Consider the following 20386-nt stretch of genomic DNA (forward strand, 5'->3'; position numbering starts at 1 on the left):
ACAAATAAATTCCATTAAAATAAATGTCATTAATGGGGCACCTGGGTGGCTCAGTCGGTTGAGTGTCCACTTCAGCTCAGGTCCTGATCTTGCAGTCTGTGGGTTCGTGCCCCACGTTGGGCTCTGTGCTGACAGCTCAGAGCCTGGAGCCTCCTTTGGATTCTGTGTCTCCATCTCTCTCTCTCTTTCTCTGTGTCCCTCCCCCACTCATGCTCTGTCACTCTCTGTCTCTCAAAAGGGAATAAATGTTAAAAAAATTTTTTTTTAAATGTCATTAAGTAAATTTCCACAAAATATATACCGTTAAATAAATTTGTTAAAATAAATATATGCCATTAAAATAAAAACACTTATCCATGTCTTGGCTAAAATCATGTCACACGTTGCCATTGCTACTCACCCATAGCTGTGGGAAATACAGCTCTAAATTATTGTGTAGAATTCTAGTGTTTCTTCCAAACTCTGAATCAATTTCTTTTGATACAGGTATCAAGGCCATACCTGTATCCTTCCCCATGATTCCATGAGCCCTGAAACCAGCTTCCAGCATGGTGTTTCCTGATTGGAGGATTAAAGCCCCTACTTCATTTGTTCCAAGAAACAACCACCATTTCCCATCAAGAGAATGAAGAAGGGACACTTCTCCATGATTCGTCATGACAGGGTGTGGACAAGAACTCAAATACACATTCTACTGTTTTCTCAAAGTCTTCACTTGTAGAAATAGGGATATTTCTATTTTTTTTTCTAAAGGGACCAGCATGGGAAATTGTAAAGGAAAGCAAATCTTCTTTATTATCTTCTTAAGCAAATATTATTATTAAACTTATTAATATTATTAAAATAATATTATTTAAAAATTATTATTAAGGATTCTGCTTTGAACTCAGCCTAGAAGTCAGAACCATGTGCATGAAGCAGGCCATTTTGTAATCACTTCTAGGCTGCGGTAGACTGGTGATGTCCTCAAAACAAAGCCATCATGGGGATTCGTGAAGTCAGAAGACAAGTGAATTGTTTAAAGATAAAACACTCCTACTTTAGACCCTCAGATCCCCATAAGATGGGGGTTTAATAACATAAATGACTGTTTTGAAAAGTGCTTTGACTCCATTTTGCCAAATGTTTATTTGGGTCTTTCCATCTTATCAGTTAAGTACCCAGACTTGGCTCCAGGCCACCTATCCTGTCCAATAATAGTGGGGTTCACACATCCTATTGCTTCGCACAACTCTGTGACGTCACAGCCCAGAAGCGTCACCTGAAGTACCCCTGCTGAAATTCCACCCACCCACTCGTCCGTTCAACCTTCTAACAAACAATTGTTCAGTACCTCTTAAATGCAATGATCCAAGGTATTCGCTTTGGAGGATTTGAAGATGCATTACTCCTGCAGACAACTGACCTTTTTCAATGCAGAGACAGTGCCAGGAGCATTTAGTCTTCTTAATTTACTAGAAGTAAATCTCAGAACAATACAGCATACTGTTTAAGTAAGAAATTTCTCAGAAAATCACTTCTCTCGCAGGAGGTTGAGTCAACGACTGAAGGGAATTTAATTAGAGCTTTAAATGGAGATGCAAATAGGTTCTGATACCAGGAGAAAAGGAAGAGGTTGAGGCAAGTGGCAAGACAAATAAGTTGCATGCCATAAACCTCCAGTCTCACTCTTAGCAGCTCCAGAAAACCCTGTTCAGACCCAGCAGATGCATCCAGAAGACCTGGCATATAGCAAAGTACCCTAAAGCAGGTGGACCCCATCAAAACTTTGACTACATGGTAGGTCCCCTGGGAGGAAGCCTCAGCCCTCAGTGCCACTTGCTGTTTCTGACGTTTGGTAAAGACACTTGCAGGGAAGGAGACCAGCTGTGGGCAGCCAAGAAGAGACAACACCATCTTAGGACCCAGAGGCCTCATGGCTGCCCACCCCAGAAGCACCGACCTTCAACCTGGCCACTCCAGGCAGGGCCCTACAGCGAACTCCTGCTGCCGATGAGGCTGGTGAAGGCTGCTACCCTAATCCCATGGCCTAAAGCCTTCCATAGCCCAACTTCCCACACTTTGAAAGAGTTACTCAATATTCAAAGGTCTGTCCTGTCCACTGTCACACGGGAATATTTCTCGAGGCAGGGGCCTTTAAGGACACCTCACAACGCACACATTGAGGTACTATATACTCCACCTGGGAGTGAAGCTCACCTTGCCCCTTCTCACAGGCAAACAGAATCTGGAGAGCCACAGGCCAATCAACAAACCAAGTTGGAAGTCAAGGGCTGCAGCAAGTTACGGATCTCACCGCCAGAGGGCAGCCCTACACAGGTGCGCAGTGTCTCTCCCCATTTGTGAGAGGAGAAAACTAAGGTTGGAGGAGGGTTTAGCAACACACACAAGAAGTACAGGATAGATCCAGGCCCAGAACCCCAGCCTCCCACCTCCCAGCCAGCACTTTCCCACTTGCCCCCCAGGTGTCAGGAAAGGGATGTTTTGGATGGTTTATGTATCTTTATTTACAGTCAGTGAAGTTGGCTGGTCAGAGCTTCAGCATCTCTCCCCACTCCCCATGGGATCCCCCACAATCCCTGGGATGCCCTAACCTTTTTTTTTTTTATCTTGAACCACGGGGAGAAATACATTGCACATTGCAACCCTCATTTAGTATTCTATAGATCATACACAAAACTGAAACACATTTTTTACAAAGTAATACCTATATTCCTAAGACAACTGTACTTGTCCTATGTCTTTTTTTTAATGTTTATTTATTTTTGAGAGAGACAGAGACAGAGAGAGACTTGGAACACGAGTGGGGCAGGGGCAGAGAGAGAGGGAGACACAGAATCTGAAGCACGCTCCAGGCTCTGAGCTGTCAGCACAGAGCCCGACCTGGGGCTCAAACCTGTAAACCACGAGATCATGACCTGAGCTGAAGTCAGATGCTTAACCGACTGAGTCACCCAGGTGCCTCCTATGTCTTTTTTTTTTTTTTTTTTTAATGTTTGGCTACATTAACTTCACTGCCCACGAATTGGTTGCCAGTCCTAGTTGAAGGCTGGCCTGAAGAATGGCCCTCCAAGGAAAGTAGGACACTCAAGTCCAATGTAGTGTCATCCCTTGTATGACCTGGGTGTCACAAGAACTTAGGAGGGTTTCTCCAGTTGAAGAAGGAGAATAACAGGCAAACCTTGACCTAACATTCAGCCTCACTCCGTCCGTGGCATTCTGCCATTCATTCCCTCAGCAAACATGAAGCCACCACCAAGAATTCAGCCCAGTCCTGAGCCAGCCCTGCCAGACAGTGATTCCTACCTGCAGACATCCCTGGGGCCAGCCTTCCCCTGCAGCCTGCAGGTCCTAGAAGCCATGTAGGGTCCCCATTCAGAGGCTCTGTGTGAAAAAGAAGACAGGGATGCAGGGGAATAATCTGAGGCCAGAGGGTCAGAAGATGCTCACAGCCTAGGGGCCTCACCAGGCTAAATCTGCAGCAGGAAGTTTTTGACTGGAGGCCAGAACCTCAGGGGAGGAGCCCAGAGGCAGAGCCCCCAGGATGTTCCCTCCTGTAGCCAAAACATGCCTCCCCCAGACTCAGGCAATAGCCCCCTCCCCCTGGGGGAGGGCACAGCTAATAGATCTGCCCAGAAAGTGCTTCCTGACACTCTGCCAAGTATTTCACTTGCTCAATTTCATCCCCTCACTCCCAGCATGTTATTTTATGAAGGAACTCAAAGGAGGAGACATCTATCACTGATCAACCCTCAAGTGATCTTCCAGTCCATCTTGAACCCAAAAGCGGTTCTCAAGTCCAGTTCCCTGATGTCTGGGAAGATTCCTGGTGAGGTCCCACCATGGGACTAAAGCTTCCAGCGTCATCTCTGATGGGGCAAAATGCAAGACAATAAAGAAAATTCTCCAAACCCTGACTCGGACAGGGAGCCCTAGGGCCAGGGCTCTACCCCCTGAGGATGCTGTTTCCACCCCCAGCATGGGCCAGAGTCCCTGACTTCCCGTCACCTCATGGTTCTGCAACTGTGGCCCCAAAGAGAAGAAAAATGACTCCAAAAGAGTTGAATCAGTTCATTGCAAGTGGTATTTATTGGGTGTCTATAGGGTACAAAGCAGTGAACTTAGCATTGAGGGAAGGAAGATGATGAGTTCACCCCAGTCCCTGACTTCAAGTTTTTCCAGTCTAGTTGGAGAGCTAAGCCAAGCATTGGCTTGGGTAACACCCTGGCAAGGAGCCTCCTGGCCTTGCTGGTTCCCACTCTGTTCCCTCCCTGAACCCACACTTCATTCACCTACGGTAGGATTGCATGTATCCACTCACCTGGTTGCTGCTCAGATAGAGTGTCACTCCTTTGTGAGCAAGTCAGAGACAGGCTACCTGCTGGCTATCAAAATGAAGGAAAGGGCCATGAGGCAGCTTCTATGAGGTGGAAAAGGAAAGGAGTGGCTTCAGCTCTCGGGTCTCCAGAAAGGAACACAGCACTGTGGACAATTTAATTTTAGCCCACTGTCAAACTTATATAGAACCAGGAGATAATAAATCTGTGTCGTTGTGGCAATCTGTTATGGCAGCAATAGGAAGCTAATGCAGATGTTGGCCATTTCTTTTGGAGCCGGTACCCTGTTGACATCCCTCCTCTTCAGAGCAAGAGGAGAGAGACATCATTATATGAGACAAGGCAGACTTCTCTGGAAAGCCAGCTCCACAAAGAGAATTATCTAGTTTTAGTGGGGAAGGAATCAGGAGCTGGTTCTTGGAGAGACAGAGGGAGGTGTCCAAGGGAAATGTGAGCTGGCAGAGGAAACAGATCCCTAGCCCACCCACATGCAGCCCAGGAGCAGGGCACCTGCAGTTGTGTGCCCGGGGAAACGTGGACAGGGAGCACCCTAACCCTAGAGGCCCCCATACAGAGCAGGCACGCAGCTGCCAGTGGAGCCGGCAGCCTTCTAATGAACCACGTGGCCCTGGGCAAGAAGCCACCGGGGTGGCAAGTGGTCACATGTGAGGCCCCCGGTTCTCCCATGCTTCCCCTTGGTTGCAAAGCCATGAGGTTCTGATATAACACAAGTGAGGAGGAGAAGCCACGAAAAGTGACAGATACTATACATCAACTATGTCCAGGGGCCGTTTTACTAGATTTAGTTGTGCTGTCGGAAGATAGGGAATTATGACCTCTCTTGTATGCCTTCACAACCCCTGAAGCCCTGGACCAGGCAGGGCCCAGGAGTGACAGCAGGTACAGGGGTAGCACTCTCCTTTCTGCCCTCTCTCAGACCAGACTGGCACTGCTCACACCTCCCCACCCCTCTCTGCAAACAGGGCACAGGGTGGGTCATCGGTCCTTTCAAAGTCCATGACCCAAAGGCAGTTCATGAGTCCTTAGTGAGTAAGTAACGCAGAGGAGGGTGAATAACTGAGCTCTGACTCTGAGGCACATTTAACTTCAACCATCCTAGCAGCAGTGCTGGCTCTGGGGTGAAAGGAGCCTCCGGGAACCAGGATGGCTCCTGTGGTCATCAGCCACCAGCCCTGGCCAGCTGCACCCAGACATCATCACACTGGTCCACGCTGCCTCTCTTGTGCCACTGCTATCACTGGGGACCCTGGCACCCAGTCCCTGCCTCCCTATGTCATGTCACAGCCACACCTTCTGAATACTGACCCCTCCTTAGGGCATTATCCTGGGGCGGGGGAGGGGGGGAACTGGGCATCCATTGCTGTTCCCAGAACCCAGAGCTTCCCCCTGCCCCATCCAGACTCCAGAAATCTCCTTCAAGACCTGGTGGGATGGATGATGGGGAGTGTCTCCTTCTTTAAGTTTCCTGCAAAATGTCTCTCCCTCCCTCTGCCTCTGTCCCCCCTCCCTCATTCTCTCTCATCTCTCATTCCTCTATCTCTTTCTGTCTCTCCCTCCCTCCTTTTCTCTCTCTCCTTAAACCCTCGAGGCTCTAGCATAATCTTGTCAATGGTTTTAGACATTTCGGAAACAAAATCCAGGAAAGAGAGTGTCTCACAGACGACTTGTGCTTTCAGACAAGCCACAAATCTCCCCTGAGGAAAGAAGCCCACAGGCTGCTAACTGCTTGAAAAGGGGATGGAAAATGGCAAAATACAGGGAGGGACAAAAACGTAATTAAAATGTTAAAAGGTTGCCCTGACACAATAAAAATAATAGCCATCTTTTTGCAGCTATTTATTTAATAACTCGTGACCCAGGGCCCACTCTGCCAGAACGGTGGGTGCTGGGGTACCGTGGTCCACACAGAGGCTGGGCCCCTGCTTTCACAGGCTTTCCTTCCGGGAAACTTCAGACCACAAACTCTTAAAGAAACAAGGAAGCATCCATGCCATGCAGAGGACAGGGCACTCAATGGCCCAGAGCTGGTGACTGCATTAGACGGTAGGGCTGGGTGGGGGCGCGGGGGGCAAGGTCAGAGGCGGCCCCTCTGATGTTTACACCTAGACCCGAATAATAGATCACACAGATAGAACAGGACTCACGTTTTATGTGCTGAGCACCTTCCGTGTGCTGTTCTATTTAATTCCCACAGCTGACCTATGGAATCTACCTTGTCTCCATTTTACAGATGAAGAAACTGAGGTTCTCAGAGATTAAGTTTCTGGTCTGAGATAACACAGCCCGCTGCAGAAAGCAAGGACCAGACAGATGTGCAGTCTATCTGGCTCTAAAGTCACATGTCCCCTACTCTGCTAGGAGAGACTAATTGCATCCCTCTTGGAATTTTCCCAAATGTTCCAGACAGAAATTTCTTTCCCACTAGGTGCTGACATTTCAATCTTTCCTCCTCGGTCCCCTGGAAAGGGCGACCTGCAAGGTGGTTTCCATGCCCACTACCGCCTCTCATGGGAGAGGACGAAGGTGTCCACCAGCCACCTGGACTGGCCTCGCTCTCGCTGCCTGCTGCCCTTCTCACCGGGGCGCTGGCCTTCTTGCCCCTTCCCCTCGGACCCGGACCGTCCCCCCCGCCCCACCCCCACCCCCTCCTGTGCAGCCCTGTCCCACAGGCCGGTAGCTGGGACAGAACTGGACCAGCGTGCTGAGAGGAGCCTCAGGTGACTGGCCAGTGGTATTGAAGCCTATTTTTATTCACAAAAAAAAATCTGTTCTGTATTTTATTCAGCTTTGGGGCAAGGAGAGGTCAACTCTCTTCACCTCTGCTGTAAGATGAGAATACGGCAGGAAATGAAATGACAGGGAAGCCAGCCCAGGAGAGGGAGAAGGGCAAATTACAGGGAAATTAAAAACCTGTGTTCAGATCAGAGTGGAGGGTGTCAAAGCTCCCCTTTCAGGGGGCCCTCCTCCCCAGGCCGCGGGCCGGCTAGATGCCTCGCTTGACAGACTCCACGTGACGGCCGCTGACTCGGAGGCTGGTGGCCCAGCACAGGTGCCACCCGTCCTAGCCTCCAGAAGGAGGTCCTGGCTTCTGCCTGCTACACATTACCTGTGCCTTCCCACTCCACAGGGTCAGTGGAAGGGACTTCACCAAGGAGCAGAGCCCGACAGCCGGGTGTGCCGGTGCATGGTCTGCCTTCGTCCTCATCGTGGTTCCTGAGTGACTTCTGTGAGCAGGGAACAGGGTCCCCAGCCATCAAGTCAAACGCACGTTAGTTATTTGGAACTCAGATTAAGCAGCTCTCTGTTCCCTTGCTCGCACAGAGGCATGACTTCAGCTCTTACCTATCCTTCAAATGCCCCTCCTCCACATAGCCCTCCCTGAACTGGAGCAGAGACTACGGTTTTGGTCTCAGCATCCCAACAACTGGAACATGCCAGGCACTTTTCCTCTTGGCCTGCTGGGTGCAGAGACATAATTTTAATTGTAACCGGAAAATGATCACCGAGCACCTGTTATGTGCTGGGGAATGCTGCTGGGTCTGGGACACAGCACAAGTTTCTGCCCCCAGAGATCCAACAATATGGCAGCTGAGTAACCGTGCTCAACTCACTGTAGCAGGACGCAGGGAGGGGAGGGCAGGACTGACGTTTCCACCAGCCGTGGGAGCCCAGAAGTGAGAGGATCCGGGTCAGCTGATTGGAAAAGGAGGCATCGCAGCGAGGCCTTAAAAGGTAGGCAGAATTCTGTTCTGTTTGGTTTTGTTGGTTTATTTCGTTGCTAAAAGAAAGACAGTGGCGGAGCCCTGGAGGAGAATGGCATCCCAGGAGGAAGGGAACATAAGCAGAATCACGGGATGGAACGCATAAACCCTGGGGGCGGGGGGTTGGCGGGGGGGGGGGGGGGGGGGGGGGGGACAGTGGGGAGAGCTGTGAGTCAGTCTGCTCCGGCTGCCTCAACAAAATACCTCACAAGGGTGGCTGAAATGACAGAAACTTATTTTCTCACAGTTCCAGAAGCTGGAAGTCTGACACCAAGATGTCTGCAGGTTGGTTTCTCCTGTAACCTCTCTCCTTGTAGACGGCCACCTTCTTCCTGTGTCCTCACATGGTCTTCCCTCTGTGTGCACACAAGTCTGGCACCACTCTGTGTGTCCTGATCTCCTCTTCTTATAAGGACACCAGTCACCTTGGATCTAGGGGTCACCTTGGATATAGAGGTCACGGCCTCATTTTAACTTAATTACCTCTTTAAAGACATTATCCCCAAATATAGTCACATTCTAAGAGACTGGGGATAGGGACTGGGGATGTGAATTTTAGGGCAACATGATTCAGCCCCCACAGCCAGCATGCTTGAGGAAGAGTATGCATGGACAAGAGGAGCTACATGATAAGGAGACAAGGAGAACCTTAGGTTGAGGGCAGATTTCATAATCTCTTGAGCACAAGACTAATCAATTCATTTGGTTTTTATGCTAAAGGTTAGTGTTGCCAAAGCATGTCCCATACTCTGCTGTGTGCTAATAGATGTTAAGCAAACAAAAAGACACAGTCCACAGCCAAGTCTGGGAAACCAGTGCCTTCCCTGCAGGTCTTTTCAGGGCCCCTAGGTGGGCCAATGTGTGTTGTAAATCCTCAAGACAGAAGCAAGATCACAGAAGCCAATTTTAAATAACACCTCATGTGACAAATACTGTAGTGAGCACTACTGAAGGTCTTGGGGAGCCGGAAAGATTTTTGAGCAGATGAGAAATATGATCAAATCTTAAGTAGAAGGCTATTGCACTGGGGTTGAAAAATCTTGACTGTCAGAGATGGTTGAACACCAGCAAGGGGGCATAGGTAAGTTCTAGAAGGCTGGGCTTCTGTGGGTAGGGTAGGCTATGACTGAGCAGAGCTCTCTGGCATTCTAGGAAGCTGTTCTGCTGCCTCATCACCCTTTCCATTCAACAGGTATGAATTAGGCCCCTACTGTGTACAGACCCTCTGGTCTCCCAGCCTGCTGGCCCCCCAACCTAGAGAGCATAGCCCAGTGCTCACCTCCTCCCTCACTGTCTGTGTCTCTGGGCAGGTTTTCTGTCTCATGTGGATTCGGGTCCAGGGACTGACAGCACCAGCCATCTGGGACCTGATACCTTGGCCCCTCTCTCCTTCTCTTTAATCACACAAAAGACCTAGGACACGTATTAGGGTAACTAGGACAGTCCTGGTGCCTCAAGGCTGAGCTGAGGTCCCGCTGCTCTGGCCCAACAAAGCAATTACAGGGAATTCAAATACATTCCTTTTGGAACAAAGACTTCTATTTTCCGGTTCCCAGGCGGTATAGACACATTCCTGGAGGCAGTCATTCTCAAGAATTCAAGAGGTTCAGTCTCAGGTGAAGTCTCAGGCAGATTGCAAGTGCTGATTTGGGGGAACTGAGACCCAAGCATTGGGCCTGGGCAGAGGAGACTGGTTGGATGAGAGCAGTAATGAGGCCGCAGCTGGGTCTTTCTAGTCTTGCTCCTCAGGAGGAGGGTGGAGCCCTGCAGGAGAGGGCCAGGACCCGGCGGGAGGGAGTGGTGTGCAGAGCTGGAGGGGCAAGCACGGCAGGGAGCAGAGAGACCTGCGGTTCAGGGCACTTGACTGGTAGTAAAAAGCCCCCTCTGACCTACTCCCCCAGGGCTGCTAAGAATCTAAGTGACATATTTAGATGTAGCGGTTTGTAATCGGGGACTTTTTGATGCAGCCCCTTCCATACATTAAAAGCTTTTTTTTTTTCTTTTTCTGCTGTGCTTTTGTCAAGTAACATATATGATTCATACCCCTGTCTATTACCCAGCCCCCAAGCCCCACCTGGGTGCAGAGGGAGCTCTTTTACCCATATTGCTAGTAATTACAATTAAAAAAAGAAAGAAGAAAGAAAGAAAAATGAAAAGAAAGAGCTGAGTATTTCACAGGTACCTTTTATACCACTACAACATGTCCCTATGTCAAAACGGTCCCGTCAAACTGTCAGGTGTCTTTCAGGGTCGAGGGAATTCCTCTTGCCCTGCACCCCCCACCCCTCAGCACCCACGGGCTTCAGGAAACTGGCTAAGGCTCTGGGGTGAGTCTGGCCCTGAGGTGGGAGAGAGCCCTCCCCCAACCCCCCCACTGCCCTCACTGGGCTTTCTTGGTCATTCCCGGGTAGCTTCACAAACGAACAGCCTACCTCCATCCAAGTACCCTTTCCTCACCCAGCCAGCCACTGGCACCTTTGGGGATTATCCACAAAGGTTCCAACGGCAGAAATGTACACAGTTGTTTCTTCCTACTGGGACCCATCTTCCCTCCGATCCTATGGGGGAAAAAAAAATTAAGTACCCTGCCTACTACCAGGAGCTTTTCCTTGCCACAATCAAGCCAATGGCTTTGGATGTCCCAAGTGGCACAGAAACCTGAAAAGACAGCAGTCCCTTGGGCCCACATCCCCTCCTCACAGTCCGTGACCAAACACCACTACCATGCAAATGGCAGGCGGCACAATCTGGTTCAGCTGCTACCTCAGATAATCCCACGGGACCGCCCTCCTGAAATGTGGCAAGAGCTCTGTGGGCTCCCAATCTTGACCTTTCATCTTGAATCCAGGCAGGAAGCATCCTTCCCCAGACCTTAGTTTCTTCATTTGTAAAATAAACTCTACGATTCCTTCCAGTTCCCAGAGTCTATAATCCTGTTCTCCTATGGTTGAACATATGTAATGTTTATTTTGGGGGCAAGAGGTTTTTTTTTTTGTTTTTTTGTTTTTTTTGGCTTTGAAAGTGTAACTTCAGACTAATAGTCCTTTTGGATGACATCACGCTAATTCAAGGCTAAGTGAATAGTTAAAATATCGCTGTAGCATGCTTTCTATGGGGAAAAGAGAATGGGGAAAATTCCTGTCCCCCAATACATATGTTTCGAGCACAGACTTTCTTTCCCGGCTTTACTTCTGAAATGGAATTTTGCCCCTTTTTTCCAGACTAGAGGGACCGGTCAGGGGACCCCCTCCTAGGTCCGCCCAGAATGCAGACGCTTAGGGTTCTCAGCAACAGGGTCAGGGGGCAAACAGGTGGTGAAACAGGAAGTGAGTGAGTCTGGCGACAAAGAGAAGAGACCAGACTTCCAACCAGAGCCTGGTGCTTTGCCTCCAACAGTGTGCTTCCCCAGGGCTACAGCTCTTGGAGCTCTGGGGGAGCTTCGGGCAAGCTTCGCACAGCTGCTGGGGCCAAATGGGGGCAGATGGCCATTTAACCCTTTGGGCATCAGCAACACCGCCTTGCAGCTTTGAGACCTGACCCATGCCAGGGCCAGGGGGCGGGGGAGCCAAGAGGGCAAGCACAGTGGTACCAGCAAATGTGAGCTAACCTACATACTGTTTTGGAAACCAGTTGATATGAAACAGAGTCGGATTAATGCGGTTGATCAATGTAAGGAGTTGCTACTGAGAACGTCAATATCTACCCAGACATTTCAGGGTTTAATGCCAAGAGAATGCTCTGAGAGGCAAAGAGGCAAACAGGTATTTGAGCAGACTTCAGGCTATTGAGCAGGGTAGGTGAGATTGCCCAAGACCTTAGAAGTTTCACACTTTGCCCTAATTACAGGCTGTGCAGTAAGGCTGGGGAGGCTTCGGCGGGGCGGAAAGCTCTAGTATTTCAGAGCCTCGAAGGAGGGCAGGCTTTGCTGGCATGTGGTGACTGATGACTTTTGGAGGCTCAGGAGCTATTTTCAGGCCTTTTCTGATGTGAGGCCAGGAAATCATGCTGTGCCCCCTTGCTTCTCTCTGCAACTGGCCAGGACATCCCAGGAACGGACCCCAAACTCCAATCGTGAATTGCTAGGTCACCAGAGGACACCAATTAATCAGACTATTTACAAAATCCTGTCATCACACGCCAGAGGGAGCAGGCCAGCCGATGCCAGTGACATTCTGTGGATTTCTTACAGCATGTTTTGCCCATCCTTTTCTTATTAAACATTCAAATCCTCTTTACGTCGCCTAAAACAGGACTCTGTTGTCTGCTCACCCGCTGAGTGCCAGTAATCGAAGACACATGCCTGGAGCCACACTAGACTGGATGTCCCCAGGGCCCAGCTCTACTACACTGTTCACAACACACACAGAGACACACACACCAGGCACGCATCACGCAGATGCTGCCAAGTCAGAGCCTCCCCCGAGACTCAGTCTCTCGGCCTCAGCCCCAGAGGTTTTAAGCTGTCCCTGCAGAGCTGACCCACTGTGGCTCCAGTACAAAACAGGTGTTACTACGACAGGTACCACCCCTTTTTCTGTATGGACAAACTGAGGTTCAGATGGAAGAAGCAGCTGGCCCTAAGTCACAGAATCCTGCTTAGTAGTCAGGCAAGATTTAGGGCTAAAGCAAAGATAGGTTTCTGTCCCTCCCCACAGTAAGGAAAGGCACTCTTCCTGGCCTGAGGGAGCCCCAGCAGCCCGGGCCTGGCCTTAGTCTCTACCCCAGTTAGGAGACTGACCACTGATCACCACTACCTTCCTTACACTCACCAAGTCAGTATGTGGCAAACCCATGACCTTAGCTATAAAAGCCACATCTGATGGTGTCCTTCTTGCTCAAAGGTTCAGAGCCTGGTTCTAAGTCTTAACGGTGCTGTGCAGAAGCTGGCTTGTCCTGGCTCCTTGCCAAATGTCACAAATCAGGGATTTTTCTTTTCTTTTCTTTTCTTTTATTTCTTTTCTAGAGAATGGTTTATCAGTACATCACTGCTTGCCAGACAGGATCACTCTGACTTCAATAAGATCCCAGGCCTTTGTGAGCAGAGGGGATTTATCTAAGGGTTCATGGTTGTAAAAACTGAAGCTAACTCTGGTAAGCTCGAATATGATTTTTAGGAAGGATATCCAGTAGCTTACAAAATCCATAGGAAATATGGAGAATCAGGATCAGGAAACAGGCTGGAATTCAGGGGGGCTAGGCGGAGTGTGGCAATCTGGGCCATGGGAGACTCAGCCTCATGCTGCTGGATGCTCATCACGGTCCCTGCAGCCAGTGGGCCCTGGGCCTGGACCTTTGGTGAATTCCACCTCTGCCAGAAAGAATTCTAAATAGCTTCTGCTTCTAGGCATCTTTGGCTCCAGTTCCGAATGGATGCATTTGACTGGCTGACCTTTAGTCATATATCTGTAACCCCCAGTGGTCAGGGTCTTGAAGAGAATTCTCAAACCATTTCTGCTTCCATAGCAGGAGGTGGGAGGTTCACACCTAGCAGATTTCCCAAACAGACAAAATACTAAAAATGCTTACTATAGAAACACTCTCCTCAGACCTATAGACTGATGAGTTGATTGGTCCAAGAATCCTCCCCTCAAATCTGCTCCCACCCTGACAAGAATGTTTCCCCTCCTCTTCCCACTTACTTGGGATTTTACAACCTAAATCTTTCTTTTAGCCAATAAAATCCTTCTCTGAAATGGAATAACCTTCCCCATTCTTCCAGGGCTCAGGTGGCATATTAGTCATCAATTTAATCTGACATTTTCCTTTTACATCCTTGATTCAGCTCAACCAAGAGAGGGGGAGCCACTCGTAATCACATAATTAATATGAGTTCAGTGTGGATACTCCAGAACAGCAGGTAACCCAAGAAATATTCCCATGTGGCTTTGGGTTATGATGTATGAACTTTTAATTATAAAGAGAATTAGAATTGCCTATGTAAATTGTGACCACACAATCACTGGAGATAGGGCTGCCATAGTGCACAAGTTCAAGAGTGTCTTTCAGCCTATAGACTATAAAATGGATGGTACCCCTTGTGCAGTGCACACCCTGTGCAACTGTATAAGGTAGCCCTGGTAGAAGCTATTCAGGGCTTTCTGGGCAAGAAGAAAAGATAGCTAGGAAGAAACAGCAACCAAAGATCACATCAAATTGATCACATCATTGGGAGAGGAGACAGTACAAGATTTAATATAAAAAATTTAAATATACACACAGCCCACAACTACAGTAAAGGATCTTCACATTCATCCAGAACCACCCTAAATTTGTATAAAAAGAATCAGAGAAGGACCAAAGGATTTCTCACTGTTAATTATGCTTATGAAAAACAAAGACTGGGACCGTTTTATTATTTGAGGACGAGCTGGTGGGAAGGGGGCGGGACTGCTGGCAGGCAGGTGGGAGCACACTGAGCTGCTCATCAACCTGCCCTTCAGGCTGTGAAGTCACAAGGGGGCTGAAAGAAGACAAGCACATGGCTCACCCTGCTTCCCCAAAGGCATGTTCCTTTATAACATGTGAAAGGAACTTAGGGAGTAACAAGTACCCGATGCAGGAAGACTTTGGTCTCTAAGTGGTCCCACGTTTGCAGCCTGTTGTTGATTTTACTCAGAACTGAGGAGGCAACTCACCACTTTTCTCTTAGAGGCCGTGGTGACAGGCCGGTCTCGATTTTCTGGTCATCCCGGCAGCCCACGCATGCTCAGTAGGAGTCTGAGCTCAGCCAGGCCCAGGCTGCACAGCAGACCTCAGGGCCATGCAGCAGGGACTCAGGGTGAGGAGGCATGAGGGCCCATCAGCCTCACAGCTGAGCTCTCTAGTTCGGCTGGAACCAAGCTGGGCTTGGACCTCTGAGTCCAGAGAACAAGCCCTTGGCTTGTGGTCACCAGATCTGGGCTCCAATCCTTCTAACCACCCAGCTCACAGAGTGGCTGAGAGAGCCCCTTCCCTTTCTGGGCTCCAAAGCGAGGCTACTCGAGCTCTTCCTCCTCCCTGTCATGGCCACCGGAGTTGTCAGGCAACTCTAGAGACTGACATCTGACCCATAACTGCACCCACTGAATGGCACCAACCCAAGTGCAAAGATACGTGGCCTTGTGTTCCCTTGTCCCTCCTTCTGCCGCTTCCCAAAGTCCCATTCCAGGAGAAAAGTGGTCAGAGTTGCCTCCTTAGTTCTGAGTAAAATCTATCCAGGCTCCTGGTAACATGCCCTACCAGGATTAAACAAAACACATGAAGGCAGGTAGGTACCTGAAGAAAACACACAAAAAAATATTTGATAATCCAGCAGGGCAGGAAGGGCTTTTTACACATGACACAAAACCTCCATATCCACAAAATATGAGATTAATAAATTTGACTAGATTTCCATAGCAAGAGGAAAAATACCAAACAACAAACGAAAAGATCAAGGGAAACCTAGGAAAAGTATTTGGAACTCATATCATGGGTAAAAGATTAATTTACTTAATACTTACAAAGCTGGTGTGGTGTTTGAGGGGGTCTAATAAAGAGCATCCTTTTTCCTTCTGAAATTCCAAACCAACTCGTAGTAGGCACAGGAGTAGGAGGATGAGGACCCAAATATCAGCTTTGTACTGACAGAGCTATTGGGGAGCACGACTTCGGTGGGCAGACCATGGGTCTCCTCATGCTGGGCCCCAGGGTGAAGATCTGCCCAGTAGATCACAGGTTCTTCTGCCATGCCTTTGTTGCTAAGCTTACCTCATGGCCAAGGGCCCCCAGGAGCACCTGTACTATGCCAGCAGGCAATCCAAAAGGGCAGGGGGTGAGAGGTAAGGAGTATCCACTTCCTCCTCCCAAACTTACTAATCAGACCATTTACACTTACCGATGTCCTTTGACTTGGAAATATAAACCCATGGAGTAGGCAAATTCCCTCCTCTCTTCCAACAAGTTCCAACATATCAGTAGAAAAAGCCATAGTACAACAGAAAAATGGGAAGAACATGGGGGCAAGTCCCCAAGACTTGAGGGTCTATAAACAAATCAGGCTGGAGGAGATGCTCTCTTAGATCCCTCTGGGCTCAGAAGATGAGTTAAAAATTGATCTCAAGACTTATCTTAGTCAGCTCGAGCTGCTATAGCAAAATACCATACACCATAGACTGGGCGGCTTAAACAATGAATATTGACTTCTCATGGTTCTGGAGGCTGGAAAATTCAAGATCAAGGTGTCAGTAGGTTCAGTGCCTGGGAAGGGCCCTCTTTCTGGTTTGCAGACAGCTGCCTTCTTGCTGTGTCCTCACGTAGCCGAGAGAGGGCTCTGGTCGCTCCCTGTTCTTGTAAGGACAGGAATCCATCATGGGGGATCCACCCACATGACCTCATCTAAACTCATTAATCTACCACAGACCCCACCTTCAAATATCATCACACTGGAAGTTAGGGCTTCAACATATGAATTTGGGGGAGATGCAAACATTCAGCAGGGCTAATAGACAAGTAGAGCTGCTGAAAACCATCTTGAAAGAGTATACCGTGCTTATCACACACCCTCGTTACAGCACCACCACCCCCACTCCCTTCCCTTCTGTCTGACCACCTGCTTGCTAGCTAAAGGCGTGGACTGTGATTCTGGGGAACCTCAGTCGCTCTTCCAAGTCTCCATTCCCAGACCATTGCGTAGCCTGAGCCTTCACACCCATTCTTCAGGGAGAGTGAGGACTTTGAGCACAAGCCAGAGGGTAACTGGAAACCCCTTTACTCTTGTGGTTCCCAGACCCACCCCCCTGAGGACCTGCATATTCCAGCTTGTTATTGTACTCATTTGCTAAAGCCAAACAAAGAACTTGCACCTGAAAAACACTGAAACTTGTATGGTACTTGGAGTTCCAGGGTATAAAACTGGAGGTTAATCTTACACTCTCGCACAGGGGAGAGAGACGAGGAACCACAGGAGTAGCTTTCCAAAGCACACAGCTGGCCCTGGATATCTTCCCAGCTCTGCCGGAGGAGGAAGGGTGGGTTTTTCCCCAAGGGCCAAGCAGCCAATGCCTCCCCAGGCAAGGGGTCCAGCCAGAGGAATCCCATAGCCCAAGGTCCCTGACCATCCTGGAGCCTGGCATGCAGGTCTGGTGGGAAGTTATGGCAGCCTGGGTACCTCCTACCACCAGCCCTCTTAAAGAGCATGGCTTATGGCCCTCGTGACCTTCCAAATCGCCAAAAGAGACGCCTAAGTGATCAGTGATCCAAGCATCTATTACTGCTCAACAAGCCACTCCAATCTGAGAGTGTTAAACAATAATCATTTATTTTTATTATTTTCATGGTTCCAGAGCTCAGCTAGATGGCACTCCTCCAGGTCCCTTGCGTGGTTGTGGTCAGCAGAGGCTGGGGCAGGAGAAAGTCTTGAGGTTTCCGTACATCTAACAGACAAAGACACCGGTCTTCAGCTGAACATCCCCAGCATGGCCTCTCCACGTGGTCTGGCCTCCCTTACTTTAGCCTTTATTGAGGTTCTGCTCTGTGATGTGAGGTAAGGGGGGATAGGGAGGTGTGGGTCATGGTGTCTACCCTCCCTGAATTCAATCTCCCTTGGAAGATGGAGAAACAAAGTCACAAAAAACTAAAGAGCCACAGGAGGTAGCATGAGGCGGGCAGTGTGGGCAGAGGAGGAGAGGAGTTTATTTCAGCCCAGAGGAGGGGTGATCCGCCAAGACAACAGACAGTACACTAGGAGTGTGGCGTAAACTTGACACGAATGATACTGACTCCACTGCCCCCGTTCTCCCCCCTGCTGGTAGCAAGTGCGTTAATGTTGTTTGTGTTTTGTTCTCTGTTGCTGTCAAAGTGGAGTAAATACAGCAGGTCAATTAGTGTTTGGCCCCCAAACAGGATTGGAGGAAAGTGTCTAGCATGACCTGACTCTCCCTCACCTTTGACCATTCATGGCTCTCATGGGGTGTTGAAACTGACCCACCTGAGGGTGGCAGAGAGTCCAGAGCTGGTACTTGGGATGCAGGGACCAGAGCTAGCACAGGAGGCCCTGTCTAAGGTACCCAGGAGCTGAAACAGCCCAAGAGGGATCTAAGCCAAATCCCTAGACAGTACCAACCATCACTCAGCTTGGCAAACCAAGTTCATGGGATGAGCCCAAAGCGAATGGGCTAGCCTGAGAGTGAGAGGAAGCCAAGGGTCCAAGATAGGCTGGGACTGGAATTAAACAAGGGCCCCATTATGAGCAAGGGAGCAGTGTGTGGGGTGTCTGGTTTTGACTTCACTGAACTTTAGCCCTGTGGTGTCTGGGTGAGTCAGGTGGTCTGCCGAAGAGCTGGATTTCTGCTTACCCAACAGCAATGACGGTGAGGATTCAAAGGGTGCCTACTGGGTGGCAGGCGCTCTGATAAGAAGGTGCTGTGCAGATTTCCTTTCATCCTCTTAACGGCCCTGTGAGGCATTACTTTCCCCATTTTATAGATGAGAAAACTGAGGCTCAGGGAGAGAAAAGGACCTGTTCACGATCAACAATTAACTGTGAGCCCCGGCAGTCTGACCAGACCCGGGCAGGTGCTTTCTGCAGACCCACCACGTACCCCACCATGAGCCTGGGATGGTGGTGCTTATTTCCTGCTCTTCCTAGTGAGAAAACAGAAGGTGGGGCGTGTGGCCCACCTGGCAAGAGGCAGAGCAGGGATATGAACCCCTTTTAACTCCCCAGCCTAAGCTCTCTGCACTGCCCCCAAAGGATCTGACTTGGGGTGGGGGTGTCCTCCCCTGCAGCCCAGAACGGTCTGGAACAAAGTTAAGGAGGAAAGAACGCAAAACAGAGCTCCATCCGAGTAGCCCCAGCAGGGGGAAGAACGTGGCTCGTTAACAGAGGTGAAGGGCAGGGCAGGGACAATGCTAACCATATGCCATCTCTGGTTTTTCACTTAAAAAAAAAAAAAAAAGAAAATCACCATATCATTTTTTTTTTAATTACCTGTCCTGAAGAGGGACAGGAGCAGGTACTCCAAAGAGCTACACACCTGCTTTCCTCACCGTCTGCTTCCAATCTGTTATCTGGCCTGGCACATGTCTCCTGTTCCTGGGATGTTTTAAGGGGCCTTCCTAGCTGGATCCAAAGAAAACATTCATTTTGATTACAGAAAAGAGGCGCATCTGCTAGCCTGGATTTGTGGGAGAGCCCATAATCCCTGCATTTTGCCTCCTATTAGCCCTCTTCTCCAGGAAAGAAATGTCCTGCTCTTTAAAGTCAAGGCCATAAAACTGTGACAGCTCGCTTGCAAACAGAGCTGATTCTGGAACATGAAACAACCCTTCAGATAAAATATACAACTCAGGTGTGGGAGTGAGAGGGCCGAGGTCTTAAAACCGAATCAGTTGTGAGTTACATTTCGTTTTATGGATCTATCTGGGCCGTTCCCTACTGTAGAACATCACCAGTTCCAACATTTCGGACATATTTCCCATTAGCCCTTTATTTGAAATTTTATGCGTCCCCTCATAAAAACCTTCAGTAGATTAATGTGCTTGGGATGTTTATTTATAAGTACAGCTGGTCTCCCTTCGAGTTGCTTTTATTGCTGGGTCGCCTCAGCGTGCCCTTTGTGCAGCAGCAAAATGGTGGGATGGCAACCCAGCAACCAGCATTATCTCTGAGATGAGGAGACACATGGGGGGGTGGAGCCAGGGGGAATGGAGGGCATTGGGCAGCACTTTGAGGTTTTCCACGCAAGGAGGCCCTTGGGAGCCTCCTTCTGCCTGACTGCCATTGTCTCCGTCTGTGGTGGGAATGGGCCGCGTGGGGATGGTGGGTAGAAAGGGAACCTGCACGACTGTCCTCATCTCCCAGGGGGACCTGTCCTGAGGACCACTCCCTTCAACGCATGAGGACTGACAGACTTTGTCCAGCAAGAGCTACTCTCCTCTGAATAGATTGAGAAGAAGTGGATTGAGTACTGGCCGTGACTGCACTAATCCTGGGTGAACCATCACGACTTTGTTTTCAAGACACACGATAATCAAATGCCTTTAAAGTTTCTAAATTTGCACTATTCTTTCCTTTATCCTCCTGCTTCAATATTTTCTCACAAAAGATGGGCATTCTTTTAAGCCAGGTGTTTATCAGTTCGTGTGTGTCATTTTATTATTGAAGACCACCAGGTGGTATGTTCTTATTGTACATTTGGCTTCATAGGTCTCCTACATTATAGAAACACTCTTTAGCAATATCCTATCAAGTACTTCCCCAGCTTCTGCCATCTCTCTCTAGGACTAAAGGCAACACTGCTCTTTGAT

General features: G+C 49.2%; 1 protein-coding gene across 4 annotated transcripts in view; it reads right to left on the reverse strand.

The window, feature by feature from the left end:
- LOC122237425 overlaps nt 1-20386 on the reverse strand; it is a 126654-nt gene that overhangs the window by 22786 nt on the left and 83482 nt on the right. For 2 of the 4 annotated variants that reach the window (XM_042982433.1, XM_042982431.1), the window contains one exon: nt 17465-17511. The exons of 1 other annotated variant lie outside the window; for it this stretch is intronic. In XM_042982433.1, the coding sequence (XP_042838367.1) occupies nt 17511 (1 nt within the window). In that variant the 3' untranslated portion in view covers nt 17465-17510. Of the gene's footprint in view, nt 1-17464; nt 17512-17887; nt 18572-19067; nt 19200-20386 lie in introns of those variants that run through there. One more of the 4 variants, XR_006215984.1, reaches the window with a different exon arrangement.

Source organism: Panthera tigris, chromosome A3 (genome assembly GCF_018350195.1).
Source record: "Panthera tigris isolate Pti1 chromosome A3, P.tigris_Pti1_mat1.1, whole genome shotgun sequence".
Lineage (NCBI taxonomy): Eukaryota > Metazoa > Chordata > Mammalia > Carnivora > Felidae > Panthera > Panthera tigris.